This window comes from Populus nigra, chromosome 5 (genome assembly GCF_951802175.1).
Source record: "Populus nigra chromosome 5, ddPopNigr1.1, whole genome shotgun sequence".
Lineage (NCBI taxonomy): Eukaryota > Viridiplantae > Streptophyta > Magnoliopsida > Malpighiales > Salicaceae > Populus > Populus nigra.
This window is the reverse complement of record NC_084856.1, coordinates 14,239,578-14,262,205: the sequence shown is the minus strand read 5'-3', so window position 1 is coordinate 14,262,205 and position 22,628 is coordinate 14,239,578. Positions and strand designations below refer to the sequence as shown.

Sequence of the window (22,628 nt, the reverse complement as noted above, 5' to 3'; positions counted from 1 at the left end):
ATCAATTCTTTAACATGTCATGAATGACAAAATATAGATGGGATGGTGACAAAATATAAAGGTGCAAATCAATTCTTTAACATGTCAGAATCAAAGTCTAAGTTGGAACAAAATGGGTAACAGAATTGCGACAACAGCACAATCATTTTTTTGGTGCAAATTCTGAGGGATTTATCCAAACTTAAAGACCAGATAAAGAAGGGACGAGTTTAGCATCATAAAGACTCCTAATTAATCTAAGAATCTTGATGATTTCGGCAACGGAGTGGAAGGATAAAGAGAGCAGAAAACAGCTGAAACAGGGTTTGAAAAACGTTCCTTTCTTCTTTGCTTTTGTCAATTTTTCATCAACCAAACTCCTGCATTTGGTTCAAGAGGGATACACATCATCTCCAGCACGTGGATCCCAAAAATTAGTAACAACACCCCGAACAAAATAATAATATATATTTGTATGTTGATGAAGTTTCAAAATTCAAGATATATAATTAAAAGGTTATTTAGTGTTTGGGATAGTGGTTAATTAATATATTCAAGTGCTTAGATTTCTTCTTCTTAATTAAAAAGACTTCGGGCTAATAACAGAAACTGCAATACCTGCAAAATACCTGAAAAAAAAATCCTGATGGGAGAACTTAAAGATCATCTAATAATAAAGTCAGTATATTTATGGGAAATGTATAAAATGACTTAAGACATTAAATGATTTAAAAGAGTCTTAAATTCAAGGAACAAAGATATTTGTTCTTGAGTTTTAAGTTGTTTAATGATCTGAAATTTATGTATCTTTTATCTTAATAGATGAAAAGTTATGAGCATTTTACCTGGATGGTTCGGGGGTATTTATAACTCATGAACCTTGTCGTTTTCAAAGAAAAGAAATATTGAAAAGTCCTCAGCTCTCAGCAATATTAATAGGAGGCAAATATTTTTTATATATCATTAATGACATAACAAATATGATATATCCCTTAAAAGACCTTGTATATACCTATAAGTACATAGAAATTATTACATTAATATAAACAATTATTCTAGATGAAGAGGCATAGCGGTTTATCATGTTTTTAATACTTATATTGTAGAGAATCATCTAGGAAGTTCATGAGCAAAAGAATACATAGGAAGTTCATGAGGAAGTAAATTAAAATGGAATTGGGGCAGACCTTCCTCTGGGTATCTTGTGGAGGTTTGGCTCCATATATTTAAAAATTCAACCGATAAAACTTGTAGCTAGCAAAAATAGGAAGAAAGTTTATGCAATCAGTAAACTACAATCAAAAGGTGAATAAGGAAAGAGAACAGATCATAGATTCATATTCATATATATAAATACACAGACAGAGTGAGAGAGAGAGAGTTAAAGAAGAAAGAATGAAAGGGGCAGTTAAAGCTAGCAAGTTTGTAAGTATAGTGGAAGAGGTGGTGTCAACCAATGACCTGAAAGCGGCCAACATGAAACTTCGAGTCTTGCGAGTTTAAGGTCATTCTCAAAAAATAGATACAAAATCATAAAAAACCTAGTCCTTTTATACCAAACTCAAGGCTTACGGTTTTGGCTGGTCAATTATGTAGTTTTTCCAAAGCGAACACGCACATGAAAAATGGAATAGGAACATAAGAGAGGCGCGCCTTGAGGTTGGTATAAAAGGACTAGGTTTTTATGATTTTGTATCTATTTTTTTAGAGTGACCTTAAACTTGCAACACTCGAAGTTTCGTGTTAAGCTGCTTTCAGGTCATTGGCTAACACCACCTCTTCCCCTATACTTACAGACTTGCTAGCTTTAACCGCCCCTTTCATTCTCTCCTTCTTTAACTCTCTCTCTCTCACTCTCACTTTGTCTGTGTATTTATACATATGAATATGAATCTATCATTTGTTCTCTTTCCTCATTCACCTTTTGATTGTAGTTTATTGATTGCGTAAACTTTCTTTCTATTTTTGCTAGCTACAAGTTTTATCGGTTGGATTCTTAAATATATGGAGTCCAAACCTCCACAAGATGCCCAAAGGAAGGTCTGCTCCCATTCCATTTTAATTTACTTCCTCATGAACTTCCTATGTATTCTTTTGCTGATGATTTGTTTAATCTGATCGTGTTGCAGTATAGGTTTATGCCTAAAGCTCCTCCACGCCGAGTTCCAAACCCGGAAGTTAAAACATAAGATGTCATTTTGGTTAATCCCCGTTAGTAATGTGCTTGCTTGGATGATTTTTTTTAGTTGTGTCATATTTTCAAATATGTTCGTTGTTTGCAGTGAAAAGGTGGAGAACGTGGATACTCTACAGGCCATGAACTTGATGAAGCAATTCCAGACATGTATTCCTCAATTTTGTTATTTCCTTTTATTACGAAACCTGTGAATTATTTGATTCAATTTCCTTCTTTTTCGGTTTTTTTATATGTGATTTCTCTGCATCTTTCATTAGAAAAGGTCCCTAAAGCAAAATATTACAAACGAAAAGAAAGGTAAGTCCCTTTCTTAATAAAGTGGATTGTGTGCTCGTGCATTGATATTATAATTTAAGTATTTTGTCATCTCACTTTCTGTTTTGGGATTCAGTTATCATCACAATCTCTCGAGCTGTTTATGAAAAAAATCCAGCTATTTTTCTCATCCTGTGTATTTTGTTTTCAAGTTTGTGCCTCTTGATCTGTCAAATGCATGTGTTCCCCAACTTCTAGTGTTTGTATCTCTGTCTTTGCTATTAATCCACTTTAAAACAACCAATGGACTGACAAATCCTAATTGCATTATAATTTGTTTCTTGTTTATGAATCACTCACTTAGTCCCCACTAATTTTTAAACATAATGATATTAAGCCATAGCACAATCCTGGAAACTATAACATTTTATGGTTGGCAGGGGCAATGGCTTTTTTGTATCAAGAACTCTACTAGAGCGAGAAATAACACATCGTGTTCTTGAAATAAAATTGTGGTTTCTTAGCTCTGGAAATAATGAATGAAAGCAGCAAGTGTGTGTGTGTTCTTGAGAGAAATTAGATGGAAATAAAATGAATTAGCACAATTTGTTGGATTATCTAATAAGCTAAAATTGCTCAGTATTCAACTTTGCAATCCACGGTCGCTGAGCTATCTTTTTTTTTCGTTTTTTTATGCTTTATGGGTTTTTTTTGTTTTTTTTCTGTGTTTTTTTGTTTAATTTATTTTATTAATGTTAAATTTTTTTATTTAGTTATCAGACTTTCATGACATGGATCCCGGGTTTGACGGATTATTATAACATATACTAAAACTGCTCAATGTTTCACTGTGCAGTCCACAGTGAAACGCTGAGCTGTCTTTTTTTTCTGTTTTTATTTATTTATTTATTTTATGCCTTTATGGGGTTTTTTTTTCTTTTTTTCTGTGTTTTTTTCTTTTAATAAATTTTTTCTTGTTTAATTTAGTTTGTTAATGTTAATTTTTTTTATTTAGTTATCTGACTTTCATGACACGGATCCCGAGTTTGATGGGTTAACTTGGTTTGACGAGTTAACCCGTAATATTTTTTTTTGCTTTTTTTTCTTTTTAATTAATTTTTTTTGTTTAGTTTAGCTTGTTAATGTTAAATTTCTTTCCATTTAATTATCAGACTTTCATGACACGTATCCCGGACTTAACGAGTTAACCCAGTTAATTCTGGTGTAACCCGTCAAATTTTTTTTTCTATTTAGTTATCAAACTTTCATGACGCAAATCCCAGGTTTGACGGGTTAACCTGATTTGAAGGGTTAACCCAATTAATTCAGATTTTTTTTCTTTTTTCATTAGTTTTTTTTCTTTCTTTTGGTTTTTTTTCTTTGTTTTTTTCCTTTTAATTAATCTATTTAATTATCACATTTTTATGACACGACCTTGCAGCCAGACCTACTTCCAAGGCTCTTGGGTCCAGTGTTGCAGCCAGACTCACATAAACTTGAGTCATGTAAGTTTAATATTATTATTAATATTATAAATATTACTCTTGGGTCAGGCGTTGCAGCTAGACCAAAGGCTCTTGGACATATCTTTACAGCAAGACCTAACACTCTTAGATCTTATCCATTTTCGATATTTTTTATGCAAGAAAAAAAATTAACCCGTAGCGTGTGCCTTTGTTTTTTTTTCTCTTTTCCTTTTTAAGCCTTTTACTGTGGACTTCGGTGAAAAATCTGATGGCTTTAGTATCTTTTTTTGTCTTTTTTCTTTTTTTCTTTTTTAATTAATTTTTTTAATTTAGTTTCTTAATATTAAATTTTTTTTGTTTAATTATCAGACTTTCATGACACGGATCCCAGGTTTGACGGGTTAACCCAGTTAATTCAAATTTTTTTTTCTTCATTAGTTTTTTTCTTCCTTCAGGTTTTTTTTTCTCTTTGCTTTTTCCTTTTTAATTAATTTTTTTTAATTTATTTCATTAATATTAAATCTTTTTTCTATTTAGTTATCACACTTTCAAGACACGAATCCCAGGTTTGACGGGTTAACCTGATTTGGTGGGTTAACCCAGTTGATTCAGATTTTTTTTTCTTTTTCCTCATTAGTTTTGTTCTTCCAATTTCAACTTTTAACATTGTATGCAGTTCACAGTGAAAAGGTTGATACCTTTATTTTTTTTATTTTTATGCCTTTCACTATAGACTGCACAGTGCAGTCCAGGGTGAAAAGGTTGATACTTTCTTTTTTTTTAATTAATTTTTTTATTTAGTTTGTTGATATGAAAATTTTTTTCTATTTAGTTATCAAATTTTCATGACACGGATCTCAGGTTTGATGGGCTAACCCAGTTAATTTAGATTTTTTTCTTTTTCTTCATTAATTTTTTTCTTCTTATAAGTTTCTCTTCTTTTATTTTTTTTTCTTTTTATTTAATATTTTTTATTTAATTTAGTTCATCAATATTAATTTTTTTTATTTAGTTATCGACTAATACCTTTAGTTTTTTTTTATGCCTTTGACTGTGGACTGCACAGTGCAGTTCATAGTAAAAAGGCTGATGCCTTTTTGTTTGTTTTTTTTTTCTTTTTAATTAATTTTTTTCGTTTAATTTAGTTTGTTAATGTTTAATTTTTTTCTATTTAGTTATCAAACTTTCATGAAACGAATCCCGGGTTTAACAGGTTAACCTAATTAGACAGGTTAGCCCAGTTAATTCTGTGTTAACCCGTCAAATTTTTTTTTCTATTTAGTTATCAAACTTTCACGACACGAATCCAATGTTTGATGGGTTAACCTAGTTTGAAGGGTTAACCCAGTTCATTCAGATTTTTTTTCTTTTTCTTCATTAGTTTTTTTCTTCCTTTTACTTTTTTTCTTTGTTTTTTCTTTTTAATTAATCTATTTAATTATCACAGTTTTATGACACGATCTTGCAGTCAGACCTACATCCAAGACTATTAGGTCTGGTATTGCAGTCAGACCCACTTAAACTTGGATCATGCAAGTTTAATGTTATTATTAATATTATAAATATTATTCTTGGGTCAGGCGTTGCAGCCAAACCCAAGACTCTTGGGTATAACTTTGTAAAAAAACCTAACACTTTTAAATCTTTGTTTTTTTTGATATTTTTTATGTAAAAAAAATTTACCTGCAGCATCGAGCGAGTCATGTAGCTAGTAAATAACTAAAAGGCAACAATAGGATTTGTGCCAATTTGGGCCACCTATTTTCAGCGCACTGCAATCTAAGGGCTTAGTTTGCATGAAACCATGTTCTAGTTAAAGCCTCTCATCTGTCATCACAACCAACTTAGCAAATTGCAGATCCAGATGCAGAACTCCGAAGGAATATGTGCTTCAGAAAACAATGTTTCACCACAGCGGTCAACATCTAATTATTTCAGAACCTTAACATCTAATTATTTCAGAACAAGCCAAAACTTCCATGGTACAAAAACAAATACTAACAGAAGCCATGACAATTGGATATAACAACACCTGATGGAAACCTGGATGAAGGATGCAGTGATGTTTTAATGTTCCCTAGTTTCTCGCGGCTTGCACTGACTGAGTCGCAATTAGTTGAGCCATGACAGTAGCATACTGCACAGCTGTGTGTTGCGAGCTATAGTGATCTGAGAGACCGTACTCCACGAAGTTTGGTTCCATATGCATGAAATGGCCTGGTAATGATCTTTTTGAGATGGCTTCTTGCCATATATCAACAAACTCTTCCATGACTTGCCTGGATTTGTCCATTGATGACAAAGGAAGATACTCCACCTTCAACAAAACAAGCAAGTTTCATTACAGTGGATCATGTTTCGCCAGCTTAGAACTTTCCTTTTTAATTTTACACAAAGATTTCAACCAAGTAATATACCAAGACACCAAAACAGTTGTTACAGTCATATGAAACAGATTGGAACACTTTCAGAAGAACATAGCATAACTAATCCCAAGAATAGCAATTTTCATTATATTATATGATTTTAAAATTTTACTACTAAACTAGTAAATTGCTATCCTTGATCCTCGAATAATAGAACAACACTTGAAAATCCTTCTCTTCTCCAAACATTTGAAACATGAATTCTATATATGGATTGTATCCCACTTAGTAGCTACAAAACCTTTACATTGATATGAGAGAATTAGCGACCAATCTCATTAGACACTTCATATACACACATTATTAACCAAAATTAGGCTAGTATTTTAGCATGCCAAATCCTTTCTATCAGCCGGGACTGGAATAGACATCCTCTGGCAAAAACTCAACTTCAGCTAGTATTTCATGGTGTACAGCATATTCTAACAAAGGTTAATTGGAAAAACTTCGCCACAAATTGGTTTCTAATAGGCATTAAGCAACTAGCTCCATGTACTGGTGACAACAGTGGATACAAGAGCACCAATCCTGAATATTAACCAAAATTAGGCTAGTATTCAAATCCAACAGTATGCAAGAAGGCATGCTAAATCAAGTCCTAAAGTTTATCATACTAACATATCAAAAGCAAAACAACTCCAATGGTTAATGCAAGAAAATTAAGATGAAATTAAGCTCATTATTACCTCCATAATAATTCCTCTCAAGTTGTCGGAATGAGTTGGGGTAACTTTCCCAACTCGCAACTGAAAGTCCCCGAGTTGATACTGAAAACCCTACATAATAATAATAATAATAATAATAATTCAATAAAACCATACATCAAAATTATAAGAGCAGAGCATCATATCATAAACAAAAGGGGAATCGAAAAACCTCAAAGTAAAGAGCAACCCTCGACTTATAAGACTGAAGCTTCTCCATTATTGTTTGAATGGAGGAATCTGCCTCGAGAACAATCCTTTGACCTCGGATTATGAAGTAATACTTATTTGGCTGCTCTGGCAAAGAAATACCCAAGAAATCTCGCGGCAATTCAGGAGCTTGCGATTGGTCTGGGTTTTTCAATTGAATTGATAAAAATTCAACTTATATTTATTAAAAAGAAAAGAAAAGAAAAGCACCTCGTAGTATGGGTTTATAGTAGGTGAGAGTAGCTTTCCATCGGCCTTCTTTAACGCCGTTAATGCTCTCCACGCACTGAGTTACTTCATTGAGGATTTGGGTGTTCACGGTTGTTCCTGCGTTGGGTTGCCAATGCAAAACCCTGTAGAGAGACAGGCACAACTTCATTATCCAATTTCAAAAGTAAGAAGAAAACTGTGATTAGGGTTTTGGTCAGCTTTACCATTTGAGTGGCATTGTTCTGGAAAGTGACGATGCTGAGATATTCTCCCTTGATCTTCTCTTATCGGTCAAATGTGAACTGCTGAGTCTCCAAAGATTTTAAGAATAATTTGATTGCATCGACCCCATTCCCATTTTGGGTCTAACAGAAGTCATAGAACCCAAGACCAAATTCAGCAGCAGCTAGTGCCTTGTTTGTTTTGCTGGGAAACCAATCCTAGGAAAGCAATTATCAGTCTTTCATGATATAAAGTAAAGTGTTATCGCTGGCCGGATCGATTATTTTTAATGTAAAGAAAAAATGTTTAGGTGATAATAACTTAACTTAATTTGGTATAATTGGACTAATTTAAGAATAAAAAATTTCATAGAGCTCAAATCTCAATAATTTAATATCAAATAGTAAAATAAAATAAAATAATTTAAAAAAAAAAAGCTTGTATCTACTTGAGTTAACTAACTTGTCACGTGCCATATAAAATCAGAATGAAAAAAAATAAATTTAAAAAATCAAAGTTAAATCAATAAAAAAAATATAAGTAAACCCGAATTAATTTGACTAACATGCACTAGGGATAACCCAACGAAAAGAAAAGCAAAAAAATTACAAAGCTCAAAAATTAATAATTTAATGTCAAATGATGAAAGAGAAAAAATCAATTTCAAAATATTGAGAAAAATCCAAATCAACCAACAAAAAAAATGTTAATTCGACTAACCCGCTATTTAGGATATGAGATTTGAATAATCTCACAAAAAAAAAAGCGAAACAAACCATGAAGCTTAAGGTCAATAAACTAATATCAAATTAAAAAAAAAAATCAATTCATAACAAAAAAATTTCAAAAATTGAACTTAAACCAATATAATATTTAAAATCCGTAACTCCAATCATGAGCCCGAAATTATCTTGTAGAAGGAAAACATGAAGAAATAATGATGCAAACTTACCAATCATAAGAGATTAAAAAAAACAAATAACAATTAAAACAATAAGGATCGAATTTGGTATAAAAACTAAATGAAATAAATTAATTAGGGATTAAATTAAAAAATCAAGAAAATAAAATAAACATCAATCAAAAGAATGAGGACCAAATTTGGATACAAAAATTAAATGAAATCAAAATATTATGGGATAAAATTTTAAAAAATCAAGAAAAAAGATAAAAATAGCAATTAAAAAATGAGGATCAAATTAGATAAAAAAAAATAAAATGTTCAGGGAAAAAATCATAAAATAATAAACTTCAAAAAAAATTAAAATTAACATAAATAACAATCATATTATTGAGGGTTAAAATTGAAATAAATACAAATTGAAGGACAATTAAATTTTAAAAAGGCAAACATGGATCTCAAGGTTAGGAGAGAGAGAGAGAGAAGAGGAAAAGTAAAATATTCATCATTGTTGAATCGCCACATATATCAACACACGTGTTGTTTCATCAGCATCGACGCTACTATATACTTTTGAAGACTTAGTTGAGGGTGGTTTTTTTTTCACAAGACGACATAAGTGTCGTCAATATATCAATTATTTTTTTTATAATATTCATATTTGTTAAGTTATTATATTATACCCAACTGAAATTGATAATAACAGGAAAATCATAAGAAAATAACAAAAATGATTTTAAGACAACAACCTTAGTTTTTAAATTTTAAGAATAAATTTATAATTTTACTATTTAAAAAAAAACTAAAAAGACAACAACACTCTTGTGCGAAAGCTTAATTTTATTTTAAGAGTAATTAAGTTATTTTGAAAAAAATAAAAAGATAAAATAACCCTTTTATACCAACTTTGTTTTTTTAGCTTTTTAAGGATTATTGAGTCTTTATATTGTTCTTGAAAGGAAAAACAATTGATTTATCCTATTCAATTTGTTAATGCTAATTAAACCTTGTAAAATGATCATTTTACCCCTTATTTTGGACTTATTTAGCTTTCAATGTAGAGGGTAAAAATATTATTACAATATGCAATGCGATATATCTTGCTTCATTATGAATCACTAAGAACCCTTAGTCCTTTTTTATATAATATTATATTAATCTCATATATATATATATATATATATATATATATATATATATATAAAAGTCAATTAACAGAGCTTGTTACTTAATTTGTATATTATTTTTTATTCTCAAAATATTTTTGTAAATAAAATAAGGACTTTTATGTACAAGTTACATTGCAGATTTTGATGATTTATTTGGTTTATTCTTAAATATCTTGTTCAATGATATATTAAAAAGTTAATGAATATTAAAATTAGCTCAATTAAATATAAAAATTTGAACACTATTATATAAAAATAGATTGAGATGCTAAACCCATATTTTAAAAATTTATATTTTCTATTCCCTATTATTATTGTTTAGGCAAAAGAAAATAGTTATGCACCGGTCAACTTACATGTGCTTTGTTTTATTTTGGGTTAAATTAAAAGTTATTTTTAATATAAAAAAAGAATATATAGATATTGATATTTTTTTTTAAATGAGAAAATCTTCAATTGTGAATTGAAAATCTAACATGTACATTTAATAAAATTAATAGATAATTATATGTATCAATACATGTTAAAATTTTTTGTTAACAATAATTAAGACAAAATACTAAGTTTAGAGATAGGTACGAATAAATAAACATTATATTATGTCGTGTCAAGATATTTATTGTTTTATTTAATTATATGTCAACAGTTTAAAAAAAAATTCTTCTACTTCAATTGAAACAAAATAATTTACTAGTATAACTCTTTATTTTCTTTTTAATTTGACTTGGTCCTTTGATGTGGCCCTTGCATAGTTTGGATTTTGAATTAAACAGTATTGGAGTTAGCTTGATATGATTCATTTGACATGGTGGATCCAAATATGACCCGATTCATCTTGTAAAACCTAATTTGAATAAAAAATTATCAATATGATGTTGTTTTTACTTTTTAAAAAAATTTAAAATAACAATGTTTTGGATTAACTCGATTATCCGTTACATAGGTCATAGATCCAAATGAGTTTAAGAAATATTTTTTAGAGTTATTTTTTTATTTAATAATATGATAATAAAAATAGACATGTAAAAACGATCGAATAAAATGTACGAAAAAACCCTAAAAAATATTATGAATGATTGTATAAAAAGAGAGCTTGCTAGTATTAAAGAAAGTTATAATCTTATTAAAAAAACTAAAAATTAAATAATATCTCAAATACATCCTTGATTGATTTATTTTAATTAATCTCAATTAAAAATTGAAGACCCACTAGGTTGGCCCTGTTTTGAGAGGGTGTTGTGAAGTCATTCAAATGTGAATCGGTCAACCCCTTCAAAGCCTAGTTCGAAATTAAAAAAGAAATATTTCAATACAATGTTGTTTTACTTAAAAAAAAATAACAACATTTTGAATCGATTCAGGTTAATTCAAGTTTATTTTCGAAACTCACGATCCAAGTCATGAATTTATTCGAGTTTCATAAAAAAATAATATATTTTACATTCTATTGTACGATACTAAAAATAGGCATCCTGGAGAAAGTGATTGGATAAAAAAATAATCTATTTTAATGGATTTATTGAATTGAAATAGCGCTGGCTAGTATTATAAAAAGAATACTATGATTTTATTAAAAAATAAAGTAAAACTCGAACTGTATTTAATAAAATAATGTCCTAAATATATTTTTAATTAATCTATTTCAATAAATTTCAATTTAAACTGAAGGGACAAAATGATGTCATTTCATATTTTTTAAATATTAAGATGATATTTTGGATTAAGTCAAGTTAACCCGTGAAATTCACGACTCGGGTCATGTACTTAGTTGGGTTGAATGAGATGTTTTTTTAAATATATTTTTTATTTAATTATATGATACGAAAAATAGACATTTGCATGAAAGAAACCAAGTAAAATTAAAAAAAAAACAAATTGTTAAGAGTTATATAAAAAAAACACATGCTAATGTTATAAAAAGAATTTTATAATCTTATTAAAAAACAAAGTAAAAGTTGAACAGTATTTATTAAAATAATATCACAAATGTATTTCTAATTTATTTATTTAAATAATTTTCAATTTAAATTAAAAAAAAAGTTAAAGGTAAAATAAAAACTAGGCATTTAAGCCTGGGCCTGGGTTGGCCAACCCACTTAGCCTATTAAAAAAGGACATGCCCGAGGGCCTACAAGGCCAAGCCCCTGCTTTCTTTTTTCTTGGTTTAAGCATGTTATCGACCCTTTCTTTAAAAAGAAAAAAAAAACATACACCACGTTGTTTATTGTGATAGAAGACTTGTCGCCTTTTTGTTCACATTCCAACCACTAGAGATGTGTTCAAAAAATCAGGATGGAGTTTATTGCACTTAAAAAATCATTTTTAACTTATGTTCACTAAATAATACCTAATAAACATCGTTAGAATACCAACAAATCAATTTCTTAGCTGAAAACATCCATAAATTGGTCTAAAAACATAAAATTAAACAAAAAATAATCTTTGTGAACCTCGATCTACTTTTTTTTTTTGTAAGATGAAGGGTATAAAAAAAATCCTCAATTACACTCTTCTCGTCAAATAAATCTTATTGATATAAAAAATTGATTTTTTTCATAGTTGAAATATAGTTAACCAACAACTTTATCTCTGAAAAAACTAAGATTCTAAAACTAAAAAGAGCTAAAACAAAGTCAACACAGAATATAGAACTAAAAATAACTTTTCAATGTGAATTTGAGATAAATCACCATGTTTTTTTCTCAGCTTGATCCTTATTCTTTTAGTCGTGTTTTAAAATTACAAATTAAAACCATAACTCATTAAATTAATCCAAAACCAAGCTCTAAAATCTTATCAAAACTTTCACATCTTAATAAAATGTAAATAATAGAAACCATTTATTGAAAATACACATAAAATAGAACACAAAAGGATAAAATAAAACAAGACAAAGTTTGATAATCAAAATGAAAAAAAAAAAAAAATAGTCTACAATGAATTACGAGGGATGCTACAATGCACATGCACTGTTTGATATAACAAATAGTTTGGATGTAAAATTGATACTAACCCAATAGTTTGGGGTATATTTGATGTTTGCCCTAATAAGAAAACTTCCGTGCGAAACGTTTCATCAAAAAGAAAACCAATGTGTCTCTCTCTCCCAATCGAAACTCTCAAAATCCAGTTTCCACAGTCCTTCAACGTCTTCCCCCACGCTTGGTAAACCCTCAGCCTCTCTCTCTCTCTCTCTCTCTCTCTCTCCCCCTTAGGCAGCCAAGACTGCAAAAATGGGAAGAAACAATTTCTCGATCTTAACAGTTCTATCGGTCACACTCCTTCCCATTCTCTCCCTCTCTTTCTCCACAGATTCCCCAACAGATCGTCGCCTCTTAGTCCTCCTCGACGACTTGTCACTCAAATCTTCCCACTCAATCTTCTTCAATTCTCTTAAATCTCGTGGTTTCGATCTTGATTTCAAGCTTGCTGATGACCCAAAACTCGCCGTTCAACGTTATGGCCAGTACTTATATGATGGCTTAATTCTCTTCTCTCCTTCAATCGAAAGTAAGTTGTTGAATCCAAACAAATTGTTGTTTGTTGTTATCAAGTTATGATTTTTATGGTTCAGTTTCCGTTTTGAGAGAATGGGTTTTGTTACGATTTTTTTTTTGGTTTTCCTGGAATAATTTGTAATTTGGGATTTTTTTTTAGGATTTGGTGGTGCATTGGATTTAGCTGCTGTTCTTGACTTTGTTGACTCGGGTCATGATTTGATTATTGCGGCGGATAGTTCCTCTTCTGATTTGATTAAGAGTCTAGCTACTGAATGTGGGGTTGATTTCGATGAGGTTGGTGTAGAATTTATGATGCATTGGATGTTTTTGTCATTTTGTTTTATTTATTTTGTTTATTGAGTTTACCTTATATTGTAGGATCCATCTGCCTTGGTTATTGACCATAAAAGTTATGCTATCGCTGAGACTGAGGGTGATCATACATTAATTGCTGCCGATGATTATATCGAATCTGATGTGCTGCTTGGAAAAAAGAAAATTGAGGTTAGTTTGTTTGATCTTTTCATTCGTTACGTCAATTCCTTGGGAAGTGTAAGATTTTTATGGAATTTGGATTAAACAGGCTCCTGTGCTCTTTAAAGGGATTGCACATTCTTTAAATGCAGCGAATACCCTGGTAAGGTCAAATGTGTCCTGGTTTATTTCTATGTTAATGTAGCCTGATGAAGAAGTTTTAATGGGTTTGCTGGGTTATGTGTTATGATGTACAGGTATTGAAAGTCCTTTCTGCATCTCCTTTGGCTTATTCAGCTAATCCAAGCTCCAAATTGTCAAGTCCTCCATCATTAACTGGAGCTTCCATCTCGTTAGTTTCAGTAGTGCAGGTAACTTAGCTATCTCCATCAAAATGTTGCTCCTTTTCTCTCATCACACATAAAACAGCTGAAGAACATTGGTTTGTTGTGCTGTATTTTATGATTTATTTTAATTTGGTTTTCTGACCATTCCATTTATCTCTAGCTATCCTTCCTTATGTTTCTCTTGAATCCCATACATGCTCCCATGTATGTATGACTTTTGCATGTCATGGTGGGTGTCTGTGTTATGAACACCTGCTCTTAGCTGAGGTTTTAATAAAAAAAAAGTAATAAATTTGAGCGGAGATTTCTTCTTGTTGACAATTTTTACGTAATGCAGGCTAGAAACAATGCTCGGATTATGATTACAGGTTCATTAGATATGTTTAGTAACCGGTATGCAATCATATGATGGTTTTTCAACTCCAGTATTTCTCTAGCAATTATTTGTTTCATATTTGTTGAAATATCTCTGTGTGATTCAGATTTTTCAGATCAAGCGTACAGAAAGCTGGGAGTCCAAGAAAGTAAGTGAAGTTCTTATCAAACTTTTTTTTTAGTTTAAGGTTTTATAAAACGTGTTGTTTCACAACGTTCAATAAGGAATCGTTGCTGCATAAATGATATGTCATCTCTTTGTGCCTAGGTATAGTACAAACGACTGAGAATAGGAAAACTAATGGTCATTTGCTTAATGCATTTTGAAGAGTACAAGGAAATCACCTTCCTCTACATCATCAAGACTTTTCCTAGGCTTGTGTCATGTTGATAACGTTATATGAATACATGTCGCAAACTTTATTTGCAAGTTTCATTTTTACATCACACAAGCACACAATGTGTATTCACTTTTACATATGTCAAGGCACTTTTTTATATGTCAAGGCCGCAGTTGGTTGTGGTAAGAGCTCCGAGCCAATTTATCTTCTATTTATTCTTGGTCGACTCCCATTCTCAATATGCATATGTTTGCAATAAGATGAGGCATAGTTTCCCTGAAGATCTACAAAGCCATGATGTTTGTGTTTGCATGCTCATGAAAGAGAGTGTAATTGATTTTGAGTTCACATTGGGAGAGAGGGAGTGTGTGTGTGTCAGGTGGGGGGGTCATTGATCATTTTGCTGGGGAAATTTTTTGGTTGGATGGTTTTGTTAATTTTCATCCATTTGCCTATTTTCCCCTCTGCTGGCCAATTGTTCAGCTTGTGAACAGAAATTCATATATTCTGATTTTTTAAGGGAAGAAAGTCACGTTATTTGTGACCATGTGTTGACAGATATGATAAATCTGGTAACGAGCAGTTTGTGACTGAACTTAGCAAATGGGTCTTCCATGTAAGAGGTCATCTGAAGGTTAGGTTTTTATTCCAGTCGTCTTGAGTTACTATGTTTGTCTGGCTAATGTGTAATTATATTGCAACATTCTGAGACATACTAAAGAATATTCTTTAGGTTGTTGATATAATGGCAACTTTTAGGATTTCTTTCTTTATTTCACTTGATTGTGTTTTGTTGCATTTTCATCTGTTGTACAATATCAAGTCTGTTCTTGCCTCCAGGCTGTGAATCTTAGACACAACAAAGCTGGGGAAACAGATGAGCCAGCAATGTATAGGATCAAAGATGATCTGGTAATTTGTCAAGCTGTGCACTCATTTAGTTATTTGAAATTTTGTTTGGAGAAGCTACTGATGAGAGAGAGTATTGACAATCACCCTGAACTTGTATATGAATGCAGGATTTTTCTGTTGAGATATATGAATGGTCTGGAAAGAGCTGGGAACCATATGTGGCCAATGATGTCCAGGTCCAGCTTTACATGATGAGCCCTTATGTGTTGAAAACCCTATCAAATGACAAGAAGGTACACTTTTCCTAGGGTCCCATTTTCATTTTACCTTGCAAGTTACAAACATGCCCTGTGCCAACGTCTGATCTTTTTTGCACCGGGTTTTGCAGGGCTTGTATCATACATCATTCAAGGTTCCTGATGTTTATGGGGTTTTCCAGTTTAAGGTTGAGTATCACAGGCTTGGATATACTAGCCTGTCACTCTCCAAACAGGTAAGCTTCTTGGACTTGGATAATCTTTCCTTCACTTAATCAACTTAACAACTTACCTGGTTTACTGTAGTGGATTGACTGGTGTGATTATGATTGATGTTAAAAGTGCTGGCTGCAATTTGATGATAGTGATATAGCCAAATTTAACATATTTGGGATGTCTTATAAAAAGGAATTTGGATGGCTAGTTCGGGTGCAGTGTACTGACTTAATAGATAGTAGAAGTGGTGCAGCTATATCATTTCAGTTGCTTAATTTTTTTGCTGGAAGGACATAATTATGCTCATTTGGGGAAAAGCACTCTGAGAAATATTATTGTGTGCTGACCTGTCCAAAGATCTATTCAAGGGACATCAATAACGAATCCCAAAGAAGCAATTGATTGCAAATTGTATTGCTTGAATTTATAAAATGTGAATTGTTTTTATGAAGATTCCTGCATCTGTTATTGTATGTTGTTAATATATCCTCCGCACAGAATTCTTCATTATAGTGGTGGATGCCCTGAAAGACAGTTAAAAAAACCAATTGAAATTGTGAATGCAGATTCCAGTTCGGCCCTTCAGACACAATGAATATGAGAGATTCATTACAGCTGCTTTCCCCTATTATGGGGCTTCTTTTACTATGGTATTTTCTATAAAAGAAACTGGTATATTATTGTTTTGTGAACATATAGTATTTGCATGTGTGCATGCTAATCACATATTCTCCTGTCATTTGCAGATGGCCGGGTTCTTTATCTTCAGCTTTGTCTACCTGTACCACAAGTGAGGCCCTGTTGTAATAGAGAGGATTGCACTGCTATGAAGATGGTTCTTTCTGATATACACTGAGAATATATCGAGGGCCTTGTAACAGTTTTCCCCCTCAGTTTCATTATTTAGGAAGAATTTATTGTAGTAAAATTATCCGGCATTAGTATTGCTCTTCTGAGGTGGTGCCAAAGCTTGAACCTTGGTCAGGTAGTGGGAGCTTTCCTACAACAAACCGCAAGGCCAGAGAGCATTGGTATCGAAATGTCTCTCTCGTTCTCCGTGAAGAAAACTGTTGACGAGCACTAGAGCCAGAAAATTATAGGTCCGACACAGTTTTACTACATAAACAAACTTCTAGATTCTGGTCTAATAAATTTGCCAGTGATAGTATCAAGTCTCAAGTCAATTTTTCTTCCCCTCTTTGAAAGGTCTCTCTAGGCACTCTTTGGAAAATGGGCTTTTTAGTCCCCGTATATTTTAGCTTCATAATTTTAAATAGAAAAAATAAACTATGAAAATTATTCCATTCAAATAGGAGAAAACTAGAAAAGCATTATAATACATAATAAGAAAACAAAACTAGAAAAAAATAAAATTAATCATGGAAATATTTTTTTTCCCAAAAAAATCTCATGCATCGCTAATTACTCGAGTTTTCTTCTAGTGGTGGCAAGAATGCGTGAGAAAGAATTATACTGTCAATTTATGTATTTTTCTACACGAGTGCTAGACTGCTACTTGATATATAACCAGATTTACAATGTTTGTATCGAAACTCTACTTGGTTACATTAACTTACCAATTTTTTTAGCTAAAATAAATAAACAACTTATTTTCAATTAATAAACAAAAGAAAACTCTACTTTGAAAACTTATCCAAGCAAGTTGCTACAAATCATGACATACACAAGTTAATTAAATTCCATACGCCAAAACTAAATAAGAATAATCCTCAAATGATCGATCAAGATCAGATCAATCCCGGAAGCCAACCATATATATATATATAAACAAGGAGAAGATGAAAGGAGAAGTTAACTTGCTGGAAATTGAAGGAATGTACTCTTTTGCGTGCGGATCGGAAAGAATAAGCTTGAATTGATGGGAAAAGGGGTGGGACAAGATTCATGGGAAGAAAGATTTTTTTTTCCTCTGCGTGTGGTTGCCCGAGTAGGGATTTTATCCTGGAATCAAAATGGTGACATTCAAAAAATAAGTAGGGTTTTATTTGGGTTTTGCCCAATTACTCGATCTTGAGTTAACTCGGTAAGTCATTTAGATTTAATTAAGCTGATTTCTCAATAGAATTTTGTATGAATCCAGATTAATTCAAGTATTATATCATCCATGTCTCAGGTTAACCAGTTAAGACGGTCCGAGCTTTTTAACTATAATATCAATTGATGAAGTTTTAAACACTAGGAGAAAAGTAGCAAGCCTAATTAGCTATGCATCATAACTGAATATATAATACACCAATATCAATTAAGAAATTATTGAAATGGGATTAAAGGGAATATAAAATTTTTCCTCTTTTTTGTCCTAGACAATAAAGAGGGAAATTGATTCCTAACATTGCATGGCAAACGGCTATATATATAATAGGAATTAAAGAAAAAAAAATCTCATGATAGTTCGTATGTTTTTTCCTGTAAAGAAGTTTCCTAGATAATGAAAAAAGAAATTGATTCGAGTACGAGGAACATCATTTATCAAGAGCATGTGTTTTTTAAGGTAATAAAATAATTTTTATATGTACCAATAAAATCCTCTCAAATATAGGTCATGATTTCTAAAGTTTCAAGGGATTTATACCAAATCAAATGTTTTGACAAATTCCTATTTTTTTTCTATTTGTATTGTATTTGTGAAGAAAACCTTTTCTACTATATTCAATATTCAATATGGTTTCTACAGTTTAAGAATATTTTTATTAAATAAAATATTTTGACAAAATTTCTAATATTTTTTTAAATATAGTTATAGACTAGACTGGAACCTGCACTAATTCAAGAGATGATTGTGTTTTGAAAGAACTAAGAAGAACCCAATACTCGGGTTATTAACTTGAATATATCCAATAAGATCCGTTAATTTAATATCTTATTTAAATCAAATGCAACAACATAAAATGAACTGTAAATTTTAATTTTCATAAGTTATTTCAAATAAAAATATATTAACAAAAAAAACAAGGATTAAATAGAAAAACAAAGAAAAGCAAAAAAAAATTCAAATGAGGATGAAATTAAAACAAAATTTGATTTTCATAAGTTATTTGAAATAAAACAAATATCAGCCAGAAGATTAAGGACAAAATCAAAAACAAAGAGAAGCTAAAGAGCTAATTTGAAAAATTATAGGGCAAAGCATAAGAATCGAGGGGGAGAGAGGGGAAAAAGAAAAAAAATGTCCTTAAAGCAAAACAAGAGTTTCGTTTTCTACATATTCCACCTTAACATGGAGTAAACATCAAGACGAATTTAATGATGTCCCAAAATGATATTTTTAGTTGCTAGAATCAACCACACGTGCCATCCAAAGAAGGAGTAGTTGATGAGTTGATGCGTGCCCAACACACACTAGTGTTTTTTTAAAATCCCTTTAATTTATTAAAAGATAAAACTAACCCCCACTTTACCTAATAACAACAAAAAAATCAATACTTCAGTAACAAAAAAAACCCTCAAATCTAAGGCAAGTAAAAAGCTAAAACCCAAGGGCAATGATATATTTTTTTTGTGCAAATACAAAAGATAAGACACAAACACTCCTCTAACTGGCCAAAAGTTTTTTTTTATTAATAAGGCTTGATTGATAACTTTAACTCTAAATTTACCTTTAAATAACACTAAACAATATATCAACATTAAAGATATTTATGATTGCAAATTTAAAGACAAATACTTATTTTGCTCTAAATTAATTTAAAAATATCAAAATATCTATATTGAGAAAGCAATAATGCCTTCATTCTCTAGCAAAAGTTATTTGTTTCACGAGTAAAAAAGAAATAGGGAATGAACTGTTTCATTCACGGTGTACTGTGTCCTGCGGAACAGAATTCTCCATCTTTTTATAGTTTTATTTATAATATAGTACATGTGTACTAGTGCTTTATGTTTTTGTCTGTTTTCTCATGTCCTTCAAGTCAATGCCGCCTTATTATGATGTAGGAGTTTGAAAAAAATCGAAAAATTAAGGAAAAAAAAAAAACTTAAAAAATAGAATCATGAAAAAAATGATTAAAATTTTAAAAATATTAACTGATTTGATTTCGGTTTTATAAGTTTGAAATTAAAAAAACTGAATCGAATCGAATTCAAACCATAACAAAACCAAGCCAAACCAGAAAAAACCGAATCAAACTAGTTTAAACCGGTTTTTATCCTAAAAAATAAAATTAAACCAAATCAAAACCAATCAATTTAAATCAATTACAATTCACTTTTTTTAAAATTTAATATAATTATTTTTTTATAAAAATCAAACCAAATCAAACTAAAAGTAATTACTCGTATCCTGAACTTCCATCCAAAATTGAATTTGTCAGACAACTGCAAACATTTATTATTTATAGCTACTAACTACTGTACGTGCGTATCAGTTCCATCATAATTAAAGCGGGTCAAGCTATTCCTCCAAAAACTGGTCTGACTTGGTCAAATCAATTTAATGTATTAAATTAGTGTTCATTTGATTCGAAAGTGATGGTTTTTAAATATTATTTTTTATTTGAAAATATATTAAAATAATATTTTTATTTTATAAAATTTAATTTTAATATATTAAAATAATTTAAAATTAAAAAATAAATAAATAAACTTTAAAATAGTGCTTAAGAGTGTTAAAAGTGTAGTAACGGTTTCTTTTTAAAATTTATTACACCTCAAATTACATGAAAATAATATTTTTTTTAAATTTTATAAATTATTTTTAATATGATGTAATTTAAAAATAATAAAAATAATAATCATGAAACACGTTTCAACCCAATAAATGGTAAATGCATACGTTGGGAAAGCAATTTCGTATCTTCATCTGATTGGTTAAAAAAATTGCATGCAATAAATTAAAAGTTAGACCAGCCATTTATTGAGTATCTACTTCTCTGTTCCTCTCACTACTGCTAATACCGTGCAGAGGAACACGTCTGACATCAAGTTTTTTTTAAAAAAAAATTATTTTTTTATTTTTAAATTATCTTAATATATTAATATTAAAAAATAAAAATATTATTTTAATATATTTTCCGCATCCTTCAACACACCTAGAAGGAAGAAGCAAAACACAATGACAGCCAACATTAATTTCTTAATTATCTAACAATTTGTTGGTTCTAAGTATGCAACGTAAATATGGTCAGATTTTAACATGAAAACTAGTTTACATAGTAAAGCTATATATAGGAAATCTCGTTATTTAGCACTTCCATTTCCCCAGTTAACATTAACAATTTAGCACTCATTTTATATAGTGTTTCAAATAAGAATTGGGTAATTTTAAAAAATAAATTAATTTAATTTTTTTATATTTTCAGACATCATTATAATACGTTAATATCAAAATAATTTTTTTAAAATAAAAAAATATTATTTTAATATATTTCTGAATAATAAGTATTTTAAAAAATAAATATTACCATACTCTAAAATACTTGTATAAAACAAATTTAGAAAGTCGAAGAAAAAACTTAAATCCCCATCCTCCTGGATAGAAGTGATTATTTTCAGTTCGGTTTTTTTTTTAAAAAATAATCAAACTGATTTTTTTAAAAAAATCGAAACTGAATCGAAACCAGTTCAAACCGACAAGTTTCGGTTCGGTTCGATTTTTTAGGACAAATACCGGTTCAAACCGGGTTGGCTTTTTTTTTTGTTTGGCTTGGTTTTTTGCCGGGTTGGCTCGGTTTTTTCCGGTTTGGGTTCGGTTCGGTTCAGTTCTGTTTTTTTAGTTTTAGGCTTATAAAATTGAAACCAAACTGAACCGGTCAGTTTTTTCAAAATTTTAATCAGTTTTTTTTTACGATTTGGTTTTTTTAATTTTTTTTTAAAATTTTCTTAGTTTTCTTGTTTTTTCATTTTTTTAGTCGTCTAGCTGTAGAAACTAAATGAAACTCCGTGCTTGTTAATTTGTCGGATCTGATTAGGTTCTACTCCTATCGTTCTTGGGAAAGGGTCAAATTCACCACTTTTATAAAAAGAACTTGTGATGGTTGGTTGCGGTTGAGTTTTCGTGTTGATTAGACAGACGCTTAGGTTTTCAATATCACACCATACCATCTTCTTCAAGTTTCAATGATTTCTCCCAAATACTTAGCACCATTTTCCATCCCTTTCAGTCAGTCTAATTACTACTTACTTGACAAATACAAGGCTCTAAGTAGGTTGTAGCATTTTTATATATTTTTTTATTAACTTTCTTAATAGCTAAAATGTTATTTTTTAAATAACATTTTAAAACCAATGGAGTAATCTATTTATTTTTCATATTTCAAGAAGTTACACAGTCTCGAAGAGCCAATCTGGAAACACAGGATTAGACTAACCTCCGTGCACCAGAATTAGACTAACCTCTTAAATTTAATTAAATAATTACCGGTAACACACACCCACATATATACAACCTCTTTTTAAATCTTTCAATAAGGAAAAATAAATAAATTCTGACAATTCACGCTAGCTTATGGAAAGATTCTGATAATGCGTCCTATAAGATCCATCCAATCAAATCCAATCCAATCCAAAAT

At 30.5% G+C, this 22,628-nt stretch overlaps 2 protein-coding genes across 4 annotated transcripts; one reads left to right on the top strand and one right to left on the bottom strand.

Moving 5' to 3' along the window:
• Nucleotides 1-5,762: 5,762 nt before the first annotated feature.
• LOC133693783 (mediator of RNA polymerase II transcription subunit 20a-like) lies at nucleotides 5,763-7,897 on the bottom strand. 2 transcript variants are annotated; one of them, XM_062115104.1, is made up of 5 exons: nucleotides 7,672-7,897; nucleotides 7,448-7,590; nucleotides 7,200-7,324; nucleotides 7,010-7,099; nucleotides 5,763-6,214 (listed from the first exon to the last, which is right to left on the bottom strand). In XM_062115104.1, the coding sequence occupies exons 1-5, from the start codon at nucleotides 7,683-7,685 to the stop codon at nucleotides 5,975-5,977; spliced, it is 612 nt and encodes a 203-aa protein (XP_061971088.1). In that variant the 5' UTR covers nucleotides 7,686-7,897; the 3' UTR covers nucleotides 5,763-5,974. The 2 variants fall into 2 exon arrangements, with proteins under 2 accessions (XP_061971088.1, XP_061971087.1); XM_062115103.1 differs by having other exon boundaries at nucleotides 7,200-7,378; nucleotides 7,672-7,895.
• A 4,888-nt stretch (nucleotides 7,898-12,785) lies between these two features.
• Nucleotides 12,786-18,248, top strand: LOC133694987 (dolichyl-diphosphooligosaccharide--protein glycosyltransferase 48 kDa subunit-like). Of its 2 annotated transcripts, XM_062116707.1 has the most exons (14): nucleotides 12,786-13,249; nucleotides 13,397-13,533; nucleotides 13,618-13,743; nucleotides 13,823-13,876; nucleotides 13,971-14,084; nucleotides 14,398-14,453; nucleotides 14,543-14,584; nucleotides 15,335-15,410; nucleotides 15,617-15,688; nucleotides 15,796-15,921; nucleotides 16,017-16,121; nucleotides 16,668-16,751; nucleotides 16,848-16,936; nucleotides 18,019-18,248. In XM_062116707.1, exons 1-13 carry the CDS (start codon nucleotides 12,973-12,975, stop codon nucleotides 16,893-16,895), a joined length of 1,317 nt encoding a protein of 438 aa, XP_061972691.1. In that variant the 5' UTR covers nucleotides 12,786-12,972; the 3' UTR covers nucleotides 16,896-16,936; nucleotides 18,019-18,248. The 2 variants fall into 2 exon arrangements, with proteins under 2 accessions (XP_061972691.1, XP_061972690.1); XM_062116706.1 differs by lacking the exon at nucleotides 18,019-18,248 and having other exon boundaries at nucleotides 16,848-17,273.
• The last annotated feature ends 4,380 nt before the right edge of the window (nucleotides 18,249-22,628 follow it).